Here is a 24841-nt window from a genome sequence, read left to right as displayed (position 1 = left end):
CCATCTAATGTCTTTTACGTTCAGCCTAAAAGTCTTCCCTCAGCTTTCCTTATAGGTCTGCTAGTGACAAATTCTATTTTTATTGACTGCTTTATTTTGCTTTCATTTTTAAAGGACGTTTTTACTGGATATAGATTGGTAGGGTTTGGTTGGCTTTGCTTTTTAATTTCAGTACTTCATAGATCTCTTCCTGTTGTCTCATGACCTCCATTGTTTCTAAGGTGAACCAGCCAACATTTATTGCTCCCCTGCATGTAGTGGGTTCCCTACTACCACTCATGGTGGCTTTTAAGATTTTCTCCTATCTTTGGTTCTCATCAGTTTTAACTACGATGTCTTAGGTGTTTTCTCTGTATTTATTCTACTTAGAGTTCACTGAGCTTACTGGATCTATGTATTTATAGTTTCACCAAACTTGGGAAAAATTTTGACCTTTACTTAACTCATCTTTTTTCTGCCCTATTTTCTCTCTCTTCTCCTTCTGGAAATCCAGTTCCATATGCACTGAACTGCTGCATATCACCCCACGTGGCTTTGAGGCTCTGTGCTTTTTTTCTTCCCTCCAACCTTTTTTTATTCTTTATTCTTCAGATAGGGTAATTTCTATCTGTCTGCACTCTGCTGTTAAGTCCAACCATTTGGGTTTTTGTTTCCATTTCTCTGACAGCACCCATCCATATACATTCATTACAACCATTTTTCCTTTTCATCTTTGAGTCTAGTTCTGTTTTAAAATTCCCATCTAATTCCAAGATCTGGATTATGTTAGGATCTCTTTCTACTGTGTTTTTTTCCCCTGCTTTTGACTATAAATCACATTTTCCTGTTTCTTTGACTGTGTTATATTCTAGTCATTGTTGATATGCTAAAGACTCATTTTGTTATCACACCCTGGAAGTGTTATGATATGTTCCAATAGGCGGTTAAATTATTGACTACTCACCTTAATTTTATGGAGGATTGATTTTATATTAAAGGTTTTGTCTTTAGTTTCAATGCAAATCCTTAGTCCTGGGCAATATATGCCATTCATTCCAATACATGGCCATTCCACGGATTTTTTTTTAAGATTTTATTTATTTATTCATGAGAGAGCGAGAAAGAGAGGCAGAGGGAGAAGCAGGCTCCCAAGGAGCAGGGAGCCTGATGCGGGACTCGATCCCAGGACTCTGGGATCATGACCTGAGCCGAAGGCAGACGCTTAACCATCTGAGCCACCCAGGCGCCCCATTCTACGGATTTGACAGAAAGCCTAAGATGCTTACCAAGCCTTCTAACTTGTCAGGATTCAAACTCGAAATTCTGTTTTCTCTTGCACTACAGAGCAACAAGCTCTGCTCAGATTTTTCAGCCTTCCAGCTCTGGCTTTCCACCAGGTTCAGGGAGACTTCCCTGTACAAGCACAATTCAGGAGTTAGCCAAAGAGTTAAGAGATTTGTATGTAGATTGGAAGGTTGGCTTCTCCTTCAGTGCCACCTTCATTTCTAGAATTTCCTCCTCAATATACAGGTCCTCTAGCAGCCCCCAACTTCTCTGAGCCCTCAAACCAGTAAGACTGCAACCTTCTCTTGAGTTCTAGCCATCCCTTACCGGACAGACTTGGGAAATGTCCTGAGGGAAAAAGCTATATATATAAGCCTAAGTCTCAGCCTGCTTTTGGTCATTACCCCGTGTCTTTAGGCAGTTATATTTGTCCAGCATTTTTTGGGAGGGCTTGTACATTACAAAGGTAGAAGTCTTTCCTTTTATAATAATTATTCAATGCTTGCTTTAAAGCTTCAGAAGAAAACACAGAATTAGCACTTAAATGTCCTTGGCTCTCTCCCCTTTTGTGTAACAGACTAAAAATGGAGTATTTCATATATATATGAAGTATCTTTTATCTCAAATGAAGTAAGTCAAGGGCGCCTGGTTGAGCCTCCGACTCTTAATTCCAGCTCAGCTCTTGATCTCAGGGTCGTTAGTTCAAGCCCTGTGTTGGGCTGATTCACGCTGGGCATGGAGACTACTTAAAAAAGAAAAGAAAAATGTCAAAATGATTTCTTGTTAATCATTGCTCCCCGGAAGTAGGAAAGTGTACATTCAACTTCCAATGAATTTAACGAAATTTAAGCTATGGTTGATTAAGCCATGGAAAGAGTTAAAGTTAGACCAACTAAACTGGCATATAGCAAAGCTATTTCTGTTATGGAACTACCAAAAAGTACAAGACTCTACAGTCATGAAATATAATACATGGAGTGCTATTTACAACTGGGAGAAAGAATGTGACTACATGCATACATACAGTGGCATATCAACTGAGCTAAGTGATATGACAAATCTTGACTAACCCACTGCCTCCAAATTTAAATTTTTTAAAACTGTATTTTGTAGTAAGTTTTCCATTTGTCAAGATGGATGTGAAAGATGCTATTTAAAACCAAACAGCAACTGTACACGGCTGGCTGAACATTTATAATTCAACAATTATATAACCTCCAAACTACAGCAGAATATGAACCACATAATTAGGATGTCAGCTAAACAAAACAAGGCAATTCAGAAGGATGTCATTTTGTGGCATGTGCTCAGCTGATCTTCAAGTAAGTAGGACTGTTGGGTGGGACTTATCCTTCCCACCTCTGCTTATATGCAGTAATACCAACTGCTATCAGGACAACTCATCTTATGGTCAGGACAGCTGACTTTTTTTTTTTTTTAAAGATTTTATTTATTTATTTGAGAGAGAGAGAATGAGAGATAGAGAGCATGAGAGGGAAGAGGGTCAGAGGGAGAAGCAGACTCCCCGCCGAGCAGGGAGCCTGATGTGGGACTTGATCCCGGGACTCCAGGATCACGACCTGAGCCGAAGGCAGTCACTTGACCAACTGAGCCACCCAGGTGCCCAGGACAGCTGACTTTTTAAGAAAGTTCCACGTTGTATAAATTCATTTCATAAGTAAAAACTGCTTTTAAACAACTCTGTTTATGAATGTCTCTGCAAGTTTTCAGGCTTGGTCTGCCCCATGTGTGTTTATCCTGAAAAACTACTAATACAGCAACAATTGATGATGTTCTAGGGGGGAAAAAAAAACTCACTGCCACAGGAAACCAAGTATTGTTGAATCAACATCTCTCTTCTTGGTCACTTGCTTTATAATTATTAGGTAAACCAAAAGAACTGTTCATTTTACAGTATGTGTACATGCATATATGACTGAAATTAGTATCTAACAATAGAAAATGTCTATGTTCATGAAGTTCATCAACAGGATTCTGAGCTATTTTCTGGTATGGAAAACAGACTTAGCATCTCCATCTCCAGTGGATGCATGCTATCTCCTGTGATAATTAAGGAGTGTAATGGTCCTCCCAAGTCCACAGCACACATCTGCTGCAAAGTGCCTGCTGCAACTTTCTGGTCTTCGGCTCCAACCCTGGCTAAGCCAACACAGAGTGTCTTCTCAGTGACTGCTATTAAGAGAAGAAAAAAACAGTGCCGTTCAATTCAGCAAATGCATTATCCTGTCCAACATTTAAACATTAGTACAAAAAGTACATTTAAAGAAGCCCCAAATATCTTAAATCTCCTTAAATCATTACAGACCAATTACCTATTGATTTATCTAACGCTTTTCTAAATTATATGAACTACCTGACGTGTAAAGTGGTACTTCCTAACTTTACTCTTTCAGAATTCTAAAGGCTTGCCCTCATTTAAGTTTTCAGGACTTGATAAACAATTACGTATATCCATACTCTTTACGATTGCATAGCATTTGTCTTTAAACAGCTTCTGAGTGAACAGTGTTTATTACCTGCCTGTTTTTTCAATAAGTTGCTTGAGATATGTTCACACTGACCAAGATATATTAGAAAAACAAGGGGATTATGAGATAAATACACAGATTTGATTTTTTGCTTGGCCATCTAATCAGCTACGTCAAACTTTAGTTTTTTCATTTTTAAAACAAGAATACTATCTTTCTTAAATGGTGGTTGTAAGGGATAAGATAACAGACATGAAAGAATTTAGTAAACTACAGAGCCCCGAACAAATAACAGGCTATGACATTACTTATGCTTTTAAGTACCAACCTTCTGATGGTTTTGTTTACTTAGGAAAGCTGTCCCAATGGAACATGATCAAAATGGGGCATATGATATTACAAGAACAAGCAGGCATGCAAGTTTAGGCTTAAGTGTACAAAATTATGAATATGGAACACCCTTGCAAATTATTTGTTTCATGACTTTAACAAGGCCTACTAATGAGAAAAAATCAACAGTCATTCAAGAATCTCTTCATGTATCTTTTTCCATCAAGAGATAGGTACTCAAAGGCAGTCAGCACCTTATAACAGAATATGACAGTTTCATTAAAGAACTTCTCAATAAAGATTTACTGATGACCAACACTTCATTATATACCACATACAGTCTGGTACGGAAAACAGACTTAGTTATCTCCATCTCCAGTAGATGCATGCTGTCTCCTGTGATAATTAAGGTGTGTAATGGTCCAACCAAGTCCACAGTACACATTTGCGGCAAAGTGTTAAGACTATAAGGATAAATTCTCTTCTTTTTATCCTGAAGAAGACTATCCTTGGTCTCAGTGTTGTGAAAGAGGAAAAGCAGAATAAGTGTATTTTTTGCAGGATAGATCTCACCATATACAGATTAAGGCTAAAAAGGAAGTTCTGCATTTTACCTAAATACTTACATATTAACATATTTACATAAAATCTGATTTACAGTTAATTTGTGAAAAACCCTCACTTTCTGGAATGGTATTAATTTTCCTAGGAGGAACTCCATTATTTTTCCTTCAGTACAACTTTCAGCCTATGAAATTTAAGTTAAAATTGATTTAAAAAATGACAAGAAAAAGTACAGTGCAAACACACTGACCCTTGCTTCCTTGGTGGTGGTGGTGGTGGTGGTGGTGGTGGTGGTGTGTGTGTGAAGTTGTATCATGTACATATCTTAATGCAGCAGTAGGGAATATGAGAACCCTTTTAGGGCCTTGAGTACCTGGTTCTTCTCCTCGTATTCGTTGATTCTGAACAATCTCCAGAAGTTGCTGGGCTGCTTGGTTTACGCTCATATACCGAGGAGGTTCATAGATCTTCCTTCCTCTGTAAGTATAAAACTAGATGGCACTGTTCTCAGCCATGAAACTACATTAATACATTTTTAATGCAATTATTCCCCCAGGTATGGTCAAGTACCACAGTCCATATTCTGTTTGAAGCATTTGCACATTACCCACTTTAAGCATACTAAAGCATGAATACCATAATTTTTTAAGTTTAAGCTTTTTTCATTTTTCTACTTCAACTATCCTCTCATCTCACTAAAATGCTGGCAGAAATAAAAGCCCAACAACTTAATGATAAATGTTCAAGTCAAAGTTACTGTTATTTAAGTGATACCCTAGGCGAAAATAGTTCAAGTTAAGTGGCAATTTGTTCTAGATCCTTGCTTAATCAGGTTCTATAGTGTTCACTTTTATTACCATGTTTAAGCCACATATTCCTCTTTTCACTTCTTCCTCTAAGAAAAGTAAACTAAAGCGATAAATATCTGAAAATCTTGGACGATTGTATGTGTTTACTTCTGATGGCTCGAAGCCTACCATGTCTGCCCAATGAGCATAATAAAAATACTGTTTTTGTAGCTTACAAAACAGTTCATATATTTTACTGACTCTCAAAACAATTCTCTAAAGTCAGCACTGTCCAAGAGAAATGTAATGCAAACCACAAACATAATTTTAAATTTTCTAGTAGCCATATTAAAAAAGGTAAAAAAAAAAAAGGCAAAATTAACTTTAATATTAGTTTACCCAATAGATCCAAAATATATTTCAACATTTACTCCTATAAAAATTATTAAAGAGATTGTTTTTGTACTAAGTTTCTGACATCTGCTATTTCATACTTGCAGCACATATTAATTCAAGTATTAAATTTTCATTAGAATACCTAATCTGCATTTAAATTCCATAAAATTCATGGTTATAAAAGTAGATTTACATATTAAAGTTATCCTAAATATACTTTTCCAATAACTAAGTTGAGTATTAATAATACTCAAATTATAGGGACGCCTGGGTGGCTCAAGTCAGTTAAGCATCTGCCTTCGGCTCAGGTCCTGGGATTGAGTCCTGCATCAGGCTCCTCACTCAGCGGGGAACGTGCTTCTCCCTCTGCCTGCCGCTCCCCCTGCTTGTGCTCTCTCTCTGACAAATAAAATCTTAAAAAAATTAAATTATAAATTCAGTTCCTCAGTTACATTAGCCATATTTCAAGTGCTCATTAGTCAAATGTGGGTAGTAGCTACTGTACTATTGCACATTGCCCCTATAGGCCAAAAAAGGATTATAATTCTCATTATACATATGAGAAAAATATGACTCAGAAACCGAAGTAACTTGTCTAAGGGCACATAACCAGGAACAGACTCAGGACTCAAATCCATGTCTTCTGACTTCCAATTCATTAATTCATTCCAGAAAAATTACAGAGTGCCTATTAGGTGCCAGCCACCAGTCTCAGTACTGAATCTGTGAGATGTGCTATCTCTGCCCTATCACAGTGTTTTCTCATTTCATAAGATTGTTTAAATTTTTAACTGTTAATGAAAGCTGATTTTTTTTAAAAGATTTTATTTATTTGTCAGAGAGCGAGAGAGACAGAGCACAAGCAGGGGGAGCGGCAGGCAGAGGGAGAAGCAGGATCCTCACTGAGCAAGGTGACCAATGCGGGACGCGATTCCAGGACTCTGGGGTCATGACCTGAGCCTAAGGCAGACACCTAACAGACTGAGACACCCAGGCGTCCCTGAAAGCTGATTTTCAACAATCTTTAAAACTCATGTTGTTTAAGTAGAATTTATTGTTCAAGGAATTAAAAATAGATGTAAACATTCTCAGAATAAGAACTTACTTGATTAGATTTTCCAAAGATTGCTCCTTTACTTTGATGTCTGTAGGAAGCAAAAAATAGTTCTCTTTTAATTAACTATCCAAAACCCTGTGTGTAAAATTCAGTTGAGTCACCTAAATTTTTGGGAAACATTCTTCTCAAGTCTCCAAAATGTTCATTTGAGAGCTTATGACAATCTTCCCTCATACTTGTATCTAGCCACTTTTTTATGGAAATAGAAGAATGGAAGCTTGTGTTGTGTAAAGATCATTAGAAAACAAACATGAGGTTGGCCCTGAGACCATCCTGAAAGGATCCAATTTCCTCTTGGAAAAGAAGACACAGGAAAGAGTTTGATAAATATTGGCATATACACTACCTAACAGGTCATCAAAATCATTGTGTTCATTTCTACTAGCTGGTAACCACATAGACTCAACTGAGAAGTCTTGTTATGTTCCTATTCTTTACCTATTTTTCAGGCACAAGGATGTAAGCTTTAATGCATGTAACGTAATAAGAAAATTCTCACCACATTTTGAAAAGAAACCTTTGCTTTTTTGCAAATGGGTAAGACAGGACTAATAACTTACAAATAAGCACTTTAATATCATTCATACTTTCAATGAAAGGGCTTTCCCAAGCACTGACTGCCAGGGACGGGGCTACCACAGGGGCCAGAATGCACATAATCTCTGCTCCCTGGAAGCTTGGAATGCAAGTGTAACAAATATTTGATTCTTTACACTTGTTAATCACTGATGCTCAGCCGAACAATCTGGTAAAAGGTAAAAAAGCACAGGCGCTCTACATCCTCACAGGAACTCAGTATACAACAGCAAGAGCAACAGCTGCTTCCTGTTCTACATGCTAAAAACAAACGGTTCAGCCAAAGTTTGCTTTTGCAAAAATAAATACAGTGCAACTGTAGGGTCTTTCTGAAAGACTTCTACAGCTTTCCTAAGTGATTATCAAAGTTGTTCTTATAAAGGAGACTAAAAGAGTTTCCTAGGAAAATGTAGCAGAGGTTAATCCCTTACAAGTATTTGTAAATGTTCTTGGAACCAGCGGTGAATGTACTTTTCAGGTTCAAAATATCATTAATTTAATATTTCTACTTGTCTAGTACATAGAAGAAAAAATTCATATTGGTTATTGAAACTGGTCTGTAGTACAATTAAGTATATGTCAACTTAAGACTTCCTTTACATGGTATCTATTAAGATTTTTTAAAATTCAACACATTTATTAGTTTAGTCACCTTGAGCTTCTGAAACGTTGTGGTAATAAAGTTTTTAGTTCAATATTTTAACTTTTTAAATGATATGTTCTACAGAACCTGGTTTTAAAAGAGTGTTGGGGAGAATTTTTACAGATAAATGCTTTTTTAATGAACTGCATTTAAAAATCAAGCCAGACCAGTCTTAACATTTTTCCCTTGTCTTCACACAGGCCACAAGTATCCCTTTCTACTTCTACTTGCTAGAAGATAAGCATCTCCTATTCACCTTAGGAGCATCTAGAATAATGCAAAATACCCAGTAGATACTCCATAAATGTCTACTGAATAAATTTATTCATGTGGCTCTACTACCACTCACCCACCAGCCCATCTTAAAGTACCCCTTCAGTAGCATATGTCCCAACTTCTTCATAAAACCTATGTTAACTTCCCCTCAAAAGCTCCTTGTTCTTTGAAATATGTACATAGTTATTATTATATTTTGTTAATCTCTAATTGTATCATATATATCTTGTCTTTCCAAGTACATTTTAAATTCTCTGTAGTTTCCTAACATGGTATATTCTCATTAATCCCTACAGGGTCTGGACCGTAACAGGCATCCAATAAATATATACTAATTTAAATGATGAGAATTCCAGATGATTAAATGACGAGATCTATGGTTTGAGGATCTGGAATCATGGTATCTTATACTTCACACATTGTTCCTGCTTTTGTTCATGGAGCAAGGAAGATATATTGTTTAACCTTGTTTGCCTTTTCCCAGGAAAGCCAAGAAAAGGGGCAGCTCTTAGAGAATTCAAGACCCGAAGTTCTGGTTTGTCCTTCCTGCCTCTCCATATAACAGAATTTAATTGTTCTTTAAACTTTAGTGTACGTAGCAACTACATTTCAAAACCCTGAGGACAGGACTCATGTCTAGTATTTCCTTAGTATTCCAAAAAAAACCTAACTCTACAAAGGACATAAAGTACAGCAAGATACAGTAAAAAGCTGAATGACAGGTTATCTTGATTCTACCAATTCTGCCACTGATAAAACTGGGTAACACAGTGGGCAAATGATTTAATATCTCTGGGCCTCAACTTCATCTATAAAATGGGCTTCAATAAGATGATCTCCAGAGTCTCTTTCAGATCTGTAATTCTGATAGCATCAATACTGTAGTATTCAAAGAACATCTCTAGGAAGATATAGGATGGTGCTTGGTAAAAATAAATGCTTACTGCAGGTCTATTGAACTGCAGTAAACTGACAACAGTGTCCTGATGGATAAATGGGTAAGATACAGAATGATGGAGAGAATCCATTAGGACATAAGAGGGGAGGAGCATGCACTATGGTATGCATGAATACCCATGTGGTGTTTGGAGCAGAAAATGTATATCTCCCAGAGAGTATGGGAAAGTGTGTAGCATGCAGAGTGGCTGGACTGGGTCCTTTCTTACCTCTAGCTAGTTATCTGCAGAACAAAATGAGACTATGACAACTCCATATTGTGACTTCAAGGCAATTCCCAAACCCTTACCTAGTAAGCATAATGTGTGCATGCCATTTTCTCTGTTCTTCTTCACTTTGTCAAAGAAGCTTTCTGGTCTCCAAGTGTCTGTCCAAAACACAATAGAAACTGTCTCTCCAAATTTATACAACTAGAAAAAATAAAAGCATTAATTAACAATGGAACAATTCACTACTTACTATTTCAAAGATAACCACCAAAACAGAAAGTGAGAACCAGACTGGAGATTGGTTGGGGATCAAATCTGTCATGAGAGTAATAAATGTTCTCTTCAGTCCCTGGCAGCTGGTGTCTCTTTCTCTGTTGCCCTTCCAGTAGTGCTTCCAGGGTTTCAGCATTCAGTATTGCAACATATGTAACCAGGTCATGATTCAGCTATGTAGCCGCTAAAAATACTGACACAGAAGAACCCAGAAGGAAACAAGCAAAGAAAGCTTTTGGGCAGTCAGAGCAGGGTTCCGTAGATTAATATTATTATCCTCGCTTTACAGATAAGACTACGAAGGCTCAGAAAGATCCAGCTGAATTGCCTAGGGTTACACATCTAGTGAGTAATGAGAAAGACTCCAACCCAGGTCCAAGGAAGTGCTCCTTTCCACCTTGTCAGCTCAGTAAAATTCACATGTTGTACACTCATTGCAGCTAGTTCACAAAACCTACCCCCTTATTTTACCCACTATGTGTTCCCTCCATTGAGAGCTTAAACCTCCTCCTTTCCCAAGTGGCCCACCCATCCCACTTGACCATCACACAACCAAGAGGCTTGCTTGGCTCCAGCTGGCTTCTAGTCTGGCTGCACAGTTCACTTAAAGTGAGCCCAACTCCGGATCTCATGCTAAGAAAATCCAGTTTTACGTCCTGGTTCTGCAACTTGTTAGCTGTGTGACATGGCTCTAAGTCTTGATCTCTAAGACAGGAAGAGTAAAAACATACTGTCCTTCCTACTCATAAGGTTGTGAACATGTAAAGTTATTCAGATAAAACAATAAAGTTGTTACATAAAGATTTAATTATCCGATTTAAACAGTGCTTGAAAGAATGTATAATAGAGCTGGAAAGCTGTAAAGCTCTAGACATGGGGAGTCAAATCTAGTCCCCTGCCACAAACTGTGATTGGAATAGCTGTGCGACTGCAGGATGTCACTGAACTTTTCTAAGCCTGTGGAAGGGATTATCATCCTAAGGCTTCTCAAATCACTTTTAAGAAGCTGCTGTAAGAGGTAAGGGGGAGGCAGAAAGAAAGGAAACAGAAAAGCTGGGCCATTCAGGGTCCTCCATCCTTCCATCCCTAGAAAAGCTCAACTTTTCTCATTTTTTGTACACTGAGGTCCTAAAAACTCTAGCCAATACTCTTAATGGTGACTCTTGAGTTCCCAAGGGAAAGCCCATCATGTCCCTTTCATGGCCACAACTTCCAGCTTACCTACCGAGCTTTATTCCCAAAGTCCACTTGAAAACTGTCTAAAAAGTCTATGGAAGCCACGCCATCCAGTGGCAGTCGAATTGTCAGATCAGTGTAGAAGGACCCATGTAACTGCAAGAATTCAGTCTTGAATCTTTTTGCCACATACAATGTTTCTCTGTGAAAATGCATCCAACTGATGAGTTCCAATGTGTTCTAATATGGGATTCCTGGAATATATTCACCCAAACTACAAGGACGAGGCCTAGCCTTCCTGGAGGGTTCTGCCATTGTTATTATTCTATGAGAAGCAAATTTATCTAAAAAATACTTATTATACATCATCCACTAGGTGCCAGGCATTATGCTATGCACAGGTGTGAAAGTGAGAAGCAAACCAGAGCTCTGGCCTTCATGTAGAATGTAGTCTTGCTTATATCTCACAGAGCACGCAAAAGCTCTGGAGTCATGGCTCTGGTTCTTACTAGCTTGGTGATCATGGACAAGTAACCTTCCCAACTTTCGAGAGATACTCCCCTGTAAAATGTGGATAACTATAAACCTAATAATGTGCTTTTTTAAAAAGAACTAAATGACAAAGTGTGTAGAGTGCCTAGTACACTGCACATAGTAAAAACAATAAATGTTAGGGATTTGATGATATAATAACAATGATGTTTATAATAATGATATGAAAATTTTCTAAAATGCTGTGTCTTGCTATTATCCAACCGCTTCCCTTACTGGACTGAGCTCAAAAATATTACCAAATACTTGAAGCGACGTAGTTGTTGTTGATGTTTATTGTCGTATGATTTGATTCTGACAAGTTTAACTGTTTACATTCTAAAAAGGATTTTTGGCATCTCTGATCAGATTTTGAAAATTAGTATTACTCTGGAAAAAAGAAAACTACTCAAAGAAAATTACATATGCAACCATAAATAAACCCTTTAAATAGGTCTTCAATATATTAAGAGTCATGGAAATATACTCATGAAGGTAAATTCTATTTAAGAGCGAATTGAGATGCTAGTCACATATAAACACTAGCTGCAGCATGCTGTGGAAAAGCTTCTTGGAATGGTATAATTTGGGGGATTAAAGAAAGCCTCACATAAGCACTGCTTTCTAGGACCCTGATTTATAGAGTGTAACCATTCTCATGGCTGTGCTGCAAACTTCAATGAATTCTGGAACATTATGCAAACAGTTTCACCATTTAAGATGTCAGTCTCTCAAAGAACAGAAAGATCAGTCCTTTGTGTTTCACAATCCAAGGACATACCAGTAAACCATAAAGAAACTGAAGTAAAATCATACAGTGATGAGAATGCGGCTGCAGAAGTCTAAGCACGGTCTTATAAATGTTAGCCTTTGGGCTGTGATCATTTTCCCCCAAAAACATTATTGATGCAAATCTAAATTTAGAGACCACAAAAAAGAGCTGTTTTCTAAGAACGTAGATAAATACAGGGTCTTTTTTGGTTTTAACCTGAAGTTATAAAGAAAGCAGTTTATCTAACTTGATATTGGATTATGTCTTCATCTATTGAAGATAAAAACTCAAAATGACCCATTTAATTACAGATAAGGCAATACCTAAAAAAGATGCACAAGAAAGACAAATATTAGGTAGTAAATAATAATTATAAAAAATGAGATAAAGACTGTATTGAAAGAGTTGAGCATTACTCCCACTTGGAAAGCACCTGAAGAGGACTTCTGAAGACAGGATATAAGCGCAATCTCAATCTTAAAGGGTCGATAAGATGGGGGAAGTTAATCATGGGGAAAGAGCAAGATGGTATGAATCTACTGGAGGTTGAGAACCCTTGGGCAATATTTAGCATGGCATTAAGCAATTATCTAGAAATAGCCATTGCCTGACTTGCTTTTAACAAGTATCTAATTCCTGAAAGCTTACCATGTGACAATTCCTGTCAATGCCAGCTCTGTAATTTATCTAGAACTGACTTCATTTCTTTTACCACTACTTTGAGTCCTCATTGCCACTTGCCTGAATATTAATAACCTCTAATTCATCTCACTGCCACCACTACGTCCTTTAATAAGCATAGATGTTTTGTAAAATCCACTTAATAATTAGGTTTTTTTTAAAGATTTTATTTATTTATTTGACAGAGAGAGACACAGCGAGAGAGGGAACACAAGCAGGGGGAGTGGGAGAGGGAGAAGCAGGCTTCCCGTGGAGCAGGGAGCCCGACGTGGGGCTCAATCCCAGGACCCTGGGATCATGACCTGAGCCCAAGGCAGACACTTAACGACTGAGCCACCCAGGCGCCCCTATAATTAGGATTTAATGCTTTTGTCATTTATATTCAAATAAAAAATAGTTTGTGATTTTTAAGTTAAAAACATCTTGGGGGGCCTGGGTGGCTCAGTTGGTTAAGTGTCTGAGTCTTGGTTTTGATTCAGGTCATGATCTCAGGGTCCTGGGATTGAGCCCTGCATCACACTCTGCGCTCAGCAGGGAGTCTGCTTGAGGATTCTCTCCCTCTCCCTCTCCCCACCACTTGTGCACTCTTTTTAATATAAAATAAATCTTAAAAAAAAACCATCACATATAGAAAAATTAGAAAATTTAACTTGCTTATAAGAACTTTGTGAAGCCCTACATGTACCTTTTATATATAAACATAAATCCTAAATCAGATCAGTTAAATCTGTTAAGTAAAAGAAAGCTGACCCAGTAGAGTTGTCAAAAAATGTACCACAAAACCACATGTTCAAGAGTTACTAGTTTTCTATACAAAATATTGGTCTTAGAGTTTTTTGTTTTTTGTTTTTTTTTTTAATTCCCACATGCAGGGCGCCTGGGTGGCTCAGTTGGTTAAGCGACTGCCTTCGGCTCAGGTCATGATCCTGGAGTCCCGGGATCGAGTCCCGCATCGGGATCCCTGCTCGGCGGGGAGTCTGCTTCTCCCTCTGACCGTCTTCCCTCTCGTGCTCTCTATCTCTCATTCTCTCTCTCTCAAATAATCTTTAAAAAAAATAAAAAAATAAAAATGAATTCCCACATGCATTTTTCTTAACACTGATATAACACTGATATGGCTGACACTAAAAAAGATTATGCACATGGCCACATACTAGGTACATAGATAAAGCTGAAGACAAAAGAGCCACAAAATTTATATTATCACATATGAGAGAATCCACATATGAATTAAGTGAAAGAATTTTAATTTAAAGCACATAATTCTAAAGATAAATCAACTTGGGGTGGGGTGGAAAAGATAAGTACATAAATAAGCAAGCCAACTCAGCAAATATTTGTCACATACTGATTTTTTGCATGGCACTGTGATAAAGTGCAATGGAAGATGTGAAGATGAGTAAACCAAGAAGTTTATAATATGCCCAACACATAAAGTAACTGAATATTGTGTACAGGATGAGGATTTGCCAGGACTGTGGGATAAAAAGAGAACTATTAGGTGGAAGAGAATGACAGTAAAGTGGCTATTAAAATACTGACTAAAAACAGTTACAGTTGAGAGGCTCCTGAGTGGCTTAGTAGGTTAAGCGTCTGACCTTGGCTCAGGTCATGATCTCAGGGTCCTGGGATTGAGCCCCATGGGGGCAGCCCCCGCTCAGCAGGGAGTCTGCTTGTCCCTCTCCCTCTGCCCCTCCCCCTGCACATGCACTCTCTCTCTCTCTCTCAAATAAATAAAATCTAAAAGACAAAAAAACAAAACAAAACAAAGACAGTTACAGTGGAAATAGAAAGAAAAACATTCTTAATACGCCCATGATCAGCAGGTGGTCAAAATAATTCTGAAGTTACTAAAAGAACAGGGAGCTTACTTAGATGAGTTCTTCTAAAGTTACGTAGCAGTGTAGAGCGCAGATCTCTTTATTACCTAGTTTAGTGTTCTCTGTACTAGGTTAGGTTTTATCATTTCTACATTAGTTCCTGGACAACAATGAAATCAATTCAATGCTTTTGAAAACTACCAGTAAGAACTACTACAAGGCCAAAACAATGCTGTTTATCACAGTGAGTGCTGTATTATGAAAAAAAGGAAGGAAATGAGTTGTTACTTTTTAAAAGTAATATACATTTTTTCCAAAGTAGAAATGTATTATATAAACAGAGGAACATATGGCAATAATTAAGGTCACTCACGCAACAGAGAAAGTGGAAGCATTTCATAATGATGAGAAAATTATACAACCTTTTCCCTGAAGTCAGCCACAACTGATGATGCTGTTTTTATGCAGAAATCATTGCTACCTGGGTTCACTGAACTGTCTCATTTATCTGTCCTTTAAAATGTCTCAAACACAATTTTAGTCACATTTTAGTCACCATAGTTTAAAAAAAGAATCTGTTCTATTACACAAATGATAACAAGAAATGATAAATACCGCACAAAGAAAATATGCTAGAATTTGTAATTTCTTCTTTATTGGGCTTGTCACCTTCAGGTCAATGTATACAGATAAGAGCTGAAGACCGAAAAAAAATAAACCAAACTAGTAACTAACTTTGGTTACTTCTAGGTAGTGGGACTACAGATGCTTGCACGTCCTTCTTTACACTTACTGTATTTTCCCAATTTGCTATAAGTATATATGTCACTTATTATCAAGGAAAATAAAGTTGTTTTTTAAAACAATTCTTCTAAAGCAGAAACAATGGTAAATGAAAGCAATTCTGATTTGGCACGACTAAGGTGCTAAATGCTGAACTTGAAGAATTCCAGAAAAGGACTTTCTTCTTCTTGCCTTTTGTGTGCTGACAAAAAACCCTGATTTTTCATTATTGGGAATGCCTAAATACAACCAACTTGCCTGGGCTCTTCACAAATAGATGGATTTTTCTTTGACTAGAGAAATCCTCAAAATACAAATTACACAAGTGTTAGAAATATCTGTTACTTAGGAATTTCAAAGAACATGATTTTAAAGTATACATGTTTATAACTAAATATTTAAATTGTAAAAAATCCAAAGATATACTTAATGAAAATTTGAGTATTTAATGTATCTTGGTCAAGGTAACCTTTGCCTAAAGACAGAAAACAGGCCAGCTTTTTGGTTTCTAATTCTAGAGGATATTAAAGTTTATCTAGTTTAGTATTCTTCGTACTTTTTACTGCCAAATCTTTTTTCCCAAATAAATTCTCAAACAGAACATCAATGGGGGTAAAGATAAAGACTGGACTCCTTGGGGATTTATTCTTTGCTATTGGGTCTCAAGTACTTCATTTTCTGCAGAACTGCTGAAACATCTTCATAGATCCCGATACACTATGAAAACCACTGGTCTTGTCCAGCATTCCTCCCTGTCCCCATCTCATCCCCTTAACAGTTAGGAAACCTGACTATCCAGATCCAGTAAAGTTAGAGGACTCCTTAGTTAACTGCCTGAGCAAAAGTAAAACCAAGACCTTTTAAAATGCAGTTCAACTTTAAACCTTTCCCATTATTACTTTTCCTTTGGCAGTTCTACCCAATATACAGTCAGTTTTTATCCAACACATATATTCACAATCTTGTGTTAACTAATCTCTAGGAAGCCAAGGTTCTGTGGTACATATGTATGTATTCACTGGTGTATGTGTGTGTGTGTGTGTGTGTGTGTGTGTGTGTGTGTGTGTGTGAAATACCATGCAGATGCTCCGAAGCGCTTCCATGACTCTCTTCTTTAACTGAACATTTCTCTCTGTTGGGAATGTATTTAACCTTATTATTCATCTAGCAAACCTCTTGTAATTCATTTTTTAAACCACTTCACTGAGATAAAATTTACATACCACAACATTCACCCATTTTAAGTGTATACTCAATGATTTTTAGTAAATTTACCAAATTGTGCAACCACTACCATATGTAGTTTTAGAAAATTTTTATCACTCCAATCAGATCCCACATGTACATTTAGTAAGTAATATCTGTTCTCACTCCCAGCCAACCACTAATTACTGTCTTCATAAATTTGCTTTCTCTGGACATTTCATATCAATGAAATCCTACGATATATGGTCTTCTGTGTCATGCTTCTTTCACTTACATACATATACTTGGTATCTATGCCAGGACTACTAATTCTTCACAAGACAAAAGGAGAGACTTCAGAGTCCGGAAGTAAATTAAACCTAATCATACTCTTCTACATGATCAAGTCACTAAGAATAAAATTCAAATGCCTCACATTGGATTAGAGAGCCTAGTGATCCAATCCTATCTACTTATCTGACCTCAGATTGCTTTTTCCCTGCCTACTACTCTCCAATAAGCCCTTCTTTGGTTCCTTCGAGGAACCAAGGTCATTTCCATTTTAGAGTCTTTGCATAAACCATTCCCTGTGACTAGAATATGCTAGTTTCTTCTTGGTTCATATCTAATCTTAAATAACACCACCTTAGTGAGACCTTCCTTGACCACCCAACTACAACAGTGAAGCCAACTCTCTAACATTTATCAGTGTACTTGAATTTCTTATACTTCCCACTACCTGACATTTATCTGTTATTGCTGTTACTGCCTCTCCTTCCTACTAGAATGTAAGCTCTTTGAGAGCATGGACCTTCTTGGACAGGTTTATCAGTGTATCCAAAGATACTTAGTAGGCAAACAATAAGGCAAACAATATTTGTTGAATAAATGGATCACTATTCCTCTTAATGATGTCTAACTTGGCAATCACTAATATACATTCCATTTAACAAGGAAAATTTTAACAGGAATATGGTCTTTGCAATAAAAAAATTCTATTTTATGGCATACCTATAATAGAATGCATATCAACTGGTTTAGAAGCGTTAGTCTATGCAACCAGTTATCTTCATTAATACTGATAATAAGGAGTCTTTTGCTAGTTAATAAACTACAAAGTGAATGAAAAATACTCAAGAGTCAATTCTGAGCTCTCTCTGCTGCTTTAGAAAACAACAATAAGAAAATTCAGAAGGGCTAACAAATTGATAACTTAAAAAAAAAAAAAAGCTGTGCCCATTTCCAGGTTAGGAATTTCAAACTACTACTCTTTAACCTAATGTAAAAATGTTGCAGGGGCGCTTGGGTGGCTCAGTTTGTTAAGCATCTGCCTTCAGCTCAAGCCATGATCTCAGGGTCCTGGGATCAAGCCCTGCATTGGGCTCAGTGGGGAGTCTGCTTCTCCCTCTGCTCCCCCCACCCTTGCTCATGCTCTCTCTCTCCCTCTCTCAAATAAATAAATAAAAATCTTAAAAAAAAAAATGTTGCAAAGCATGTACTGTTCAGGTCTGTCACAGTACCCAAAACAGCACTTCTGTTCAATAACTTGATGGCTGTTTTCCTAATAACTCAGGGGAAAGTGTTCACAGAGATGACAGAATGTCTTTCGAAAGTGGTGCCCACTTCCCTTTTAAAAAATTGAGAAAGAGAACATGGCAAGGTAATACATTCTACATTTAGCAAGCCTATTTCTGGGAACTAAAATCTACTTTTCCAATTCTGCGATGCTAAAAGAAAGTACAGTTCTATAACTTTCTAAGAAATTTTTTATCTGTCTAGGTTGGTGGTTCTCAAAATGGGTACCTATATGAGCAGCTTCAGCATCACCTGAGAATTTGCTAGCAATGCAAATTCTTAGGCCACCACCCCAGACCTACTGTATCTGAAAATCTGAGGGCAAGGCCAGTCATTTCTTTTATAAGCCCTCTAAGTAATTCTGATGAATACTAAAGTCTGAGAACCACTGGTGTAGATTATTGTTTTTCCCATAAACGCTGATCCAAATACTCAAGAGAAAAAGAGCAGCCATTATAAGGAAGGGAACTTTGCCAAAGTTTATGTATTATGCAGGATGTCATGAACAAATATCAAATGTCAAAACATTTGTTTTAAAATTTAAAAGTGCCAAAAATATAATGACTGTATTTTTAATGCCTTTTATCTTAGAAAGTGTATAAAAGGTATCAATAATTACCTCTTTCTCCTGGAATATAAATAACTTGGGTGGTACAAAAAGTATACTTTCACCGAGACTTCATCAAATACGTAAGACAGAACCTAAAAAGGCACTTCCTGTTTTTCACACAAGTAGTAAGTCATTTTCATACCCAGATTAGAGAAAAGAACCCAGATGGGGAAACAATGCTTTGTGGTTGCCTAGAAAAATCCTATATAAGACTGAGAGAAAGCTAAATTAAAAAAAAAAAAAAAATCTATGTACCATGTGGATATGATCTTAAGGGCCTATATGGAGACTGCCAATTCTCACAGTAAATTTCCTCTCAAATACCTTCATCTATTTTAAACATGAGAACAAGAACACTGTACCCCTCTACCAGTCTAGAGGATCAGGAGGACAGGGTCACCCTAGTTTAGTTCTTGCCAGTATGAATGATAGATATACATGTGATGAAGACAAGGATCTTTTAAAAAACGTTATGCTTAAAAAGAAGCGAAAACCTCTAAATGATAAGTTATGATAATTTAGACCAAAATATGATGGAAAGGGGCTAGGTTAACTTTCCCTACCAGAAATAAAAATAAAACCAACACGAGAAATATATATCCCATTAGCTTAAGGTTTATTACACATCTTTGGGTAGCACAAGATTAATTTATTCCTCTCTTTTCCTTTTTCATGGCAACCATCAGTTCTTAAAAAGTACATTGTCTACAAAAAAAGAATACTGGACTGAGAATCAAGAAACTCCATTCACTTACTCCAACACAGAAGTCAGACGGGCTTTAAAGTATAAAGCAGACTTGAATTGGCAAGGTTTTTTAAAGTATGCATTTTATTAGAAGACAAAAGAGATAGCAAAATTTTTTGCCAATTTAAATTAATAACTAAGAGCAAGTAACAAATACTAAAAGGTGAATCATTTATACCTTTTCTCTGATTCTTCAGAACCAAAGGCAGTATTTCTGAGATGACTGGCCAGGATGTCAATTAAATTGAGATACTCTTCCTGGGTAATGCAGAAAATACAGAAACCTCTAAAGCTACAGACACAGCACTGGTGTCCAATGTTAATGTATCTTAGTGTGTAAATAACAATTTTAAATTCTGCATTCCAGGAAGACATAGTGGGAAACACCTCATTTCATAGATTCTAGGATGCACATTTTTTTGTTATGATGTATCTAAAACAGGAACGTGTCCTAACAAGCAATTAAGTCTTAAACCGGTGTTGGCCATGAGCAATCATAGCTGTCATATATCATATACATACGAACATCCGAACATCCGAACACAAATATCAAGCTTGGAAGAAAACCCTGGAAACAGTTACAGTGCACTCTTTTAACCCCTCAGAATCAAGACTGTTGGGTTAAAATTAACCAACTTTACACAGCAATAATTACAAAGGTGGCTTAAAAGCTGAATATGACTGGCTTTTGGTTCTTTTTACAGATTCTTTTAAGAAATGCTGCATCACAATGCTGTTGATAGCACAGCAAATAACAACTGTGTAGAAAAATATGCTTCAGCAATGCAGAATAAGTTATTTGGAAGAAATGTGAAAAGGCTTTAGGAAAACTTAGCCAATTTAATTATATTAAATTTCCTTGTTTTTGTATGCCAAAGTTGGATATAAGATTAAAATCTTTCTGTAGCTAAATTTCAGTGGTCCATTCCAATGAGAAAAAAGATCTAAGTTATAGGAAAAGAGTATAAAAAATTCAGTATTAAAAAATTTCATGCCCACTAATGTATATAAAATAGTAACATCTTAAAATTCATGATATGGAACAAAATCTACCTGCAGTTTGTAGTTTTCCAAAACAATTTTGCTAACTACCATTAAAAAAAACACCTTTTTTGTAGTATTACCTGTAAACCACAGCAGCCTACAGCATTCATTATGGAAGCATTGTGAATAACTCGGTAAGAGATTCCCAGTTTTGTTGCTCTCAGAATAAGATCGCTGTGTGTGGTAGCCCTGTAATGAGAAAAGGTCAAGTTAGATTAAAGTAACCAACGTGGACTTTTTTTTTTTTTTTTAAGATTTTATTTATTTGACAGAGAGAGACACAGCGAGAGAGGGAACACAAAGCAGGGGGGAGTGGGAGAGGGAGAAGCAGGCTTCCCGCCGAGCAGGGAGCCTGATGTGGGGCTCCATCCCAGGACCCTGGGATCATGGCCTGAGCCGAAGGCAGACACTTAACCGACTGAGCCACCCAGGCACCCCAACACTGACTTTTTAAGACAGTAAAGGTATAGTATTTCATGAGTTCTAGTCAATCAAAGGGTTATGGGGGCTGCTTTTCCTCAAGTTCCGGGCTTTCTGACAAGAAAAGTGTTAAGTCTCCACATGCCCTTCATAATGCTGAACAAGTGTGTCACACTCTTAAAGCAGCCTTGGCAGCTACAGAGAAAGGGAAGTTTTACTTGCTCTTTTGTCCTGATAATACCTGCAAAGACATCTGTGGAATGTAAGCTCAGCAAGTGAACTCCTGAGCAGCAATTCTTAAACTTTTTGGCCTTACAGGCCCTTTAAACTTTTAAAATGACTGCTCTGAGTTCTAAATTACAGCACAGATAGACCTACTCTTTGATTTCAGCTCTATTTTGAAGGTTTCTTTTTTGTGTTTTGAAATACAAGGCAGATGGTACAGAACATTTCTGTAGCCTGTCATTCTTTGCCTTTATATTAGGGTTCTATCTGATACAATCGTAGTTGGATTTTACATCTGTCTAGCAGTGATTTTATTTATAACTGTTTTCAGTCTGGTTACTGTATATATAATTAGTATGTGTGCATGCATATCCTGCCTGTTGCCTTTCCTTTTTTGAGATAAATCTAATGATTATAATTAGATAGACTGTGAGGAGAGAGAATATATGTAAATATAAATACGGATACTGTGAAATGTAACCCCACATCAATTTAGAACTGCATTATTAATTCCCCTTGATGAAAACTCCAGGCCCTGTTGGGGAAAACAACATTAGCATGTTTGAGAAACTACATACAAACCAGCAGAACCTGTCAACTGGTCAATGCATACCAAGTAGGAAGATCAAGGGCTTTCACCCCATGAGGCAGTCAGAAACAGATTAACAAATGCCCACCAGGGAAGGCTGTTTTTAATCACACATAAAATAAAAACTAGTATGAAAAACAACCATTAATTTGAGTTAGAGTAAGCTTTTAAAAAAAATAATATAAATGCCAGTTATAAAGAATGTTTTTAATATCGTCTTCAACAGACTTTTACTACTTAACACTAAGATTAAGGAAAACTGAATTAGTTACTTGCTAAGTTATTTGAATAGATAAGCAGGAAGAAAACGTGGTTTAAAATTATCTCTTTATCACAACTTCATTTAAAATGACCAGATGTGGTTGGTATACTACGGAGATTTAATGACCTGGCAAAGTGATTTGATTTTGTGATGCTGCCATAAATGTGATTAAATAAGCCCCTCAGATTTCTGCTATGAAAAACTGGTATTTTATCATCACGATTACCCAAAGTATATTGCTTCATGAAAAAGAAAAAATTGGTTTGAAACACAGGCTTACACCATTATACTGGGCATTCCTTCTAGTCCAGGGTCATGAAAACGCGTCAGTTATGGTGACTGGAAAAGTGTGTGTGTGTGTGTGTGTGTGTGTGTGTGTGTGTGTGTGTGTGTGTGTGTGTGTCAAGACAAATTTATTATTATTTTTGGGCATGTGGCTCTATCCAAAATCGTGTGTGTGTGTGTGTGTGTGTGTGTGTGTGTGTACACAGGCCCAGAGTGGAGCCCACTTAAAAATAAACTTTATTTTATAATAACATTAGTTTACAGATATAGTACTGCCATATTTGACAGTGTATGGCTTATGATCTGAAAATTCACTAATATTTGGAATGATATGGTAAAAACTATATATTGGTACAGTCCTTTTTTTTTTTTAAACATTTTATTTATTTGAGAGAGAAAGACAGAGAGCACAAGTGGGGTGGGGGAGCAGAGGGAGAGGGCGGGGGACAAGCAGAGTCCCTGCTGAGCATGGAGACTGATGCGATGCGGGGCTCAATCCCAGGACCCTGAGATCATGACCTGAGCTGAAGTCAGATGCTTAACCAATTGAGTCACCCAGGCACCTTGGTACAGTCCTTCTGGAAAGTAATCTGACAATATATGCTTGAAAATACCCATATTCAAAGATTTTTTGGGTATTATAAACTGATTTTGGAGGGAAAAAAATCCAAAACGTGGGGAAGGGAGAATGGAAAGAGGGGAAAAAGGATCATATACATTAATCCAAACATGGCAGCTTTACTTATATTGGAGAAATAAATGGACTAATGATAATAATGCTGACATTTACTGGGTAATTACTAGGTGCCAAGTACTGTTCAAATGCAGTTCTTGGAATGGAAACAATCAAATGACCTACATAAAAGCACAAAGAAGACAAGTGAATAAAGATGTGTATGCCATGAAGGAAAAGGCACACAACATTAAGGATAAAAAATTATGTGTTCAATGATTATAAAATATATATAGTTACAGAGCATATTAAAATAAGGAATGGAGTAACAAAATGGAACCATCATTAAAATTTGTTTAGTGATGACTCTGTCCAACTATTCTTTATGGGGACAGAAAGCTTAAGACTGTCATCTCTCACATGACTGGGTCAGATCTATTAATGTAGTATTTTTTTAAAAGTCATTTACATTCTTTGATTAACGTCCACATTCCTATCAATAACCTGGACAAGAGGGAAAAGATGAGAACTACATCAACTGACTTAACTGACTTTCAATTACCTTCTTCAGGAATTTAAGAGTGGATGATGGTTACACTACTTAATGCCACTGAAATGCACACTTAAAAATGGCTAATGTGGTAAATATTACATTACATATACTATAATTTAAAAAACATGAGAATAAAGAATTTAAGTAATTTTCTTTTTAAAGTTTTTATTCAAGTAAGTGGAAAGGGGCTTAAAATTAAACAAGTAACTTTTTGTTGTTGTTGTATGTAAGGAAGAATTTTAGTGCTTTGCTGCATTCTGTATTCTCCTCCTGGTTTATCCATTTAATGCATAGAAATCATAATTCCCAGCCCAATTAAAATGTACATGTTCCCTACCATCCCGTCTCCAACTACTATATCCCCAACGACTGTATCTCAACAGCAATCCAGTGAGTAAATGAAGAATAACTATAGTACAATAATTATTACACAAATCTGAATATAAGATTACACATGATTCAGTCAATGACATACAGCAAATTAATTGCGTAGGAGTTAAAAGAAAAAAAAAAGAAATGAAAAGAAGAGAAGAGAAAAGAAAAAAGAAAAGGCACCCACTCCTGAATAAAATAGCGGAGGATTCATGGAAGAGGTAGCATCTGAACAGGGTCTTAAAGAATCAACTATTTTACTAAATAGAAACTGGGGAGGATTAGACTTAACATTGCTGTATGATATATTTGAGTCATTAATGAGAGTAGATCCTAAGATTGCTCATGACAAGAAAAAAAATAGCTTTTTTCTTTCTCTTTTCTTGTATGATGGATGTTAACTAAACTTATTGAGGTAATCACTTCACAATATATGTAAGTTAGCTGGTAAGAAAAGTCTATTTTAAGAAAAAAGTATGATCAAAGACACGGAAGATGAATATTGCAAAAACACTTATGAGGGGTGCCTGGGTGGCTCAGTCGTTAAGTGTCTGCCTTCGGCTCAGGTCATGATCCCAGTGTCCTGGGATCGAGCCCCGCATCGGGCTCCCTGCTCGGCGGGAAGCCTGCTTCTCCCTCTACCACTCCCCCTGCTTGTT

At 36.9% G+C, this 24841-nt stretch overlaps 1 protein-coding gene across 2 annotated transcripts in view; it reads right to left on the bottom strand.

Moving 5' to 3' along the window:
- Positions 1-2438: 2438 nt before the first annotated feature.
- The window catches only part of DPH5 (diphthamide biosynthesis 5), a 34658-nt gene continuing 12255 nt past the window's right edge, over positions 2439-24841 (bottom strand). For both annotated transcript variants that reach the window (XM_025872304.2, XM_025872305.2), the window contains 5 exons: positions 20884-20992; positions 9689-9809; positions 6936-6975; positions 5020-5123; positions 2439-3456 (listed from right to left, as the gene is read on the bottom strand). In XM_025872304.2, coding sequence (XP_025728089.1) covers positions 3248-3456; positions 5020-5123; positions 6936-6975; positions 9689-9809; positions 20884-20992 — 583 coding nt within the window. In that variant the 3' untranslated portion in view covers positions 2439-3247. The remainder of the gene's footprint in view (positions 3457-5019; positions 5124-6935; positions 6976-9688; positions 9810-20883; positions 20993-24841) is intronic.

Source organism: Callorhinus ursinus, unplaced genomic scaffold, assembly GCF_003265705.2.
Source record: "Callorhinus ursinus isolate GAN/ISIS: 27379988/994484 unplaced genomic scaffold, GSC_fseal_2.0 scaffold9, whole genome shotgun sequence".
NCBI classification, from domain to species: Eukaryota; Metazoa; Chordata; class Mammalia; order Carnivora; family Otariidae; genus Callorhinus; species Callorhinus ursinus.
The sequence above is the reverse complement of the archived record's forward strand: the minus strand, read 5'-3'. Positions and strand labels throughout refer to the sequence as shown.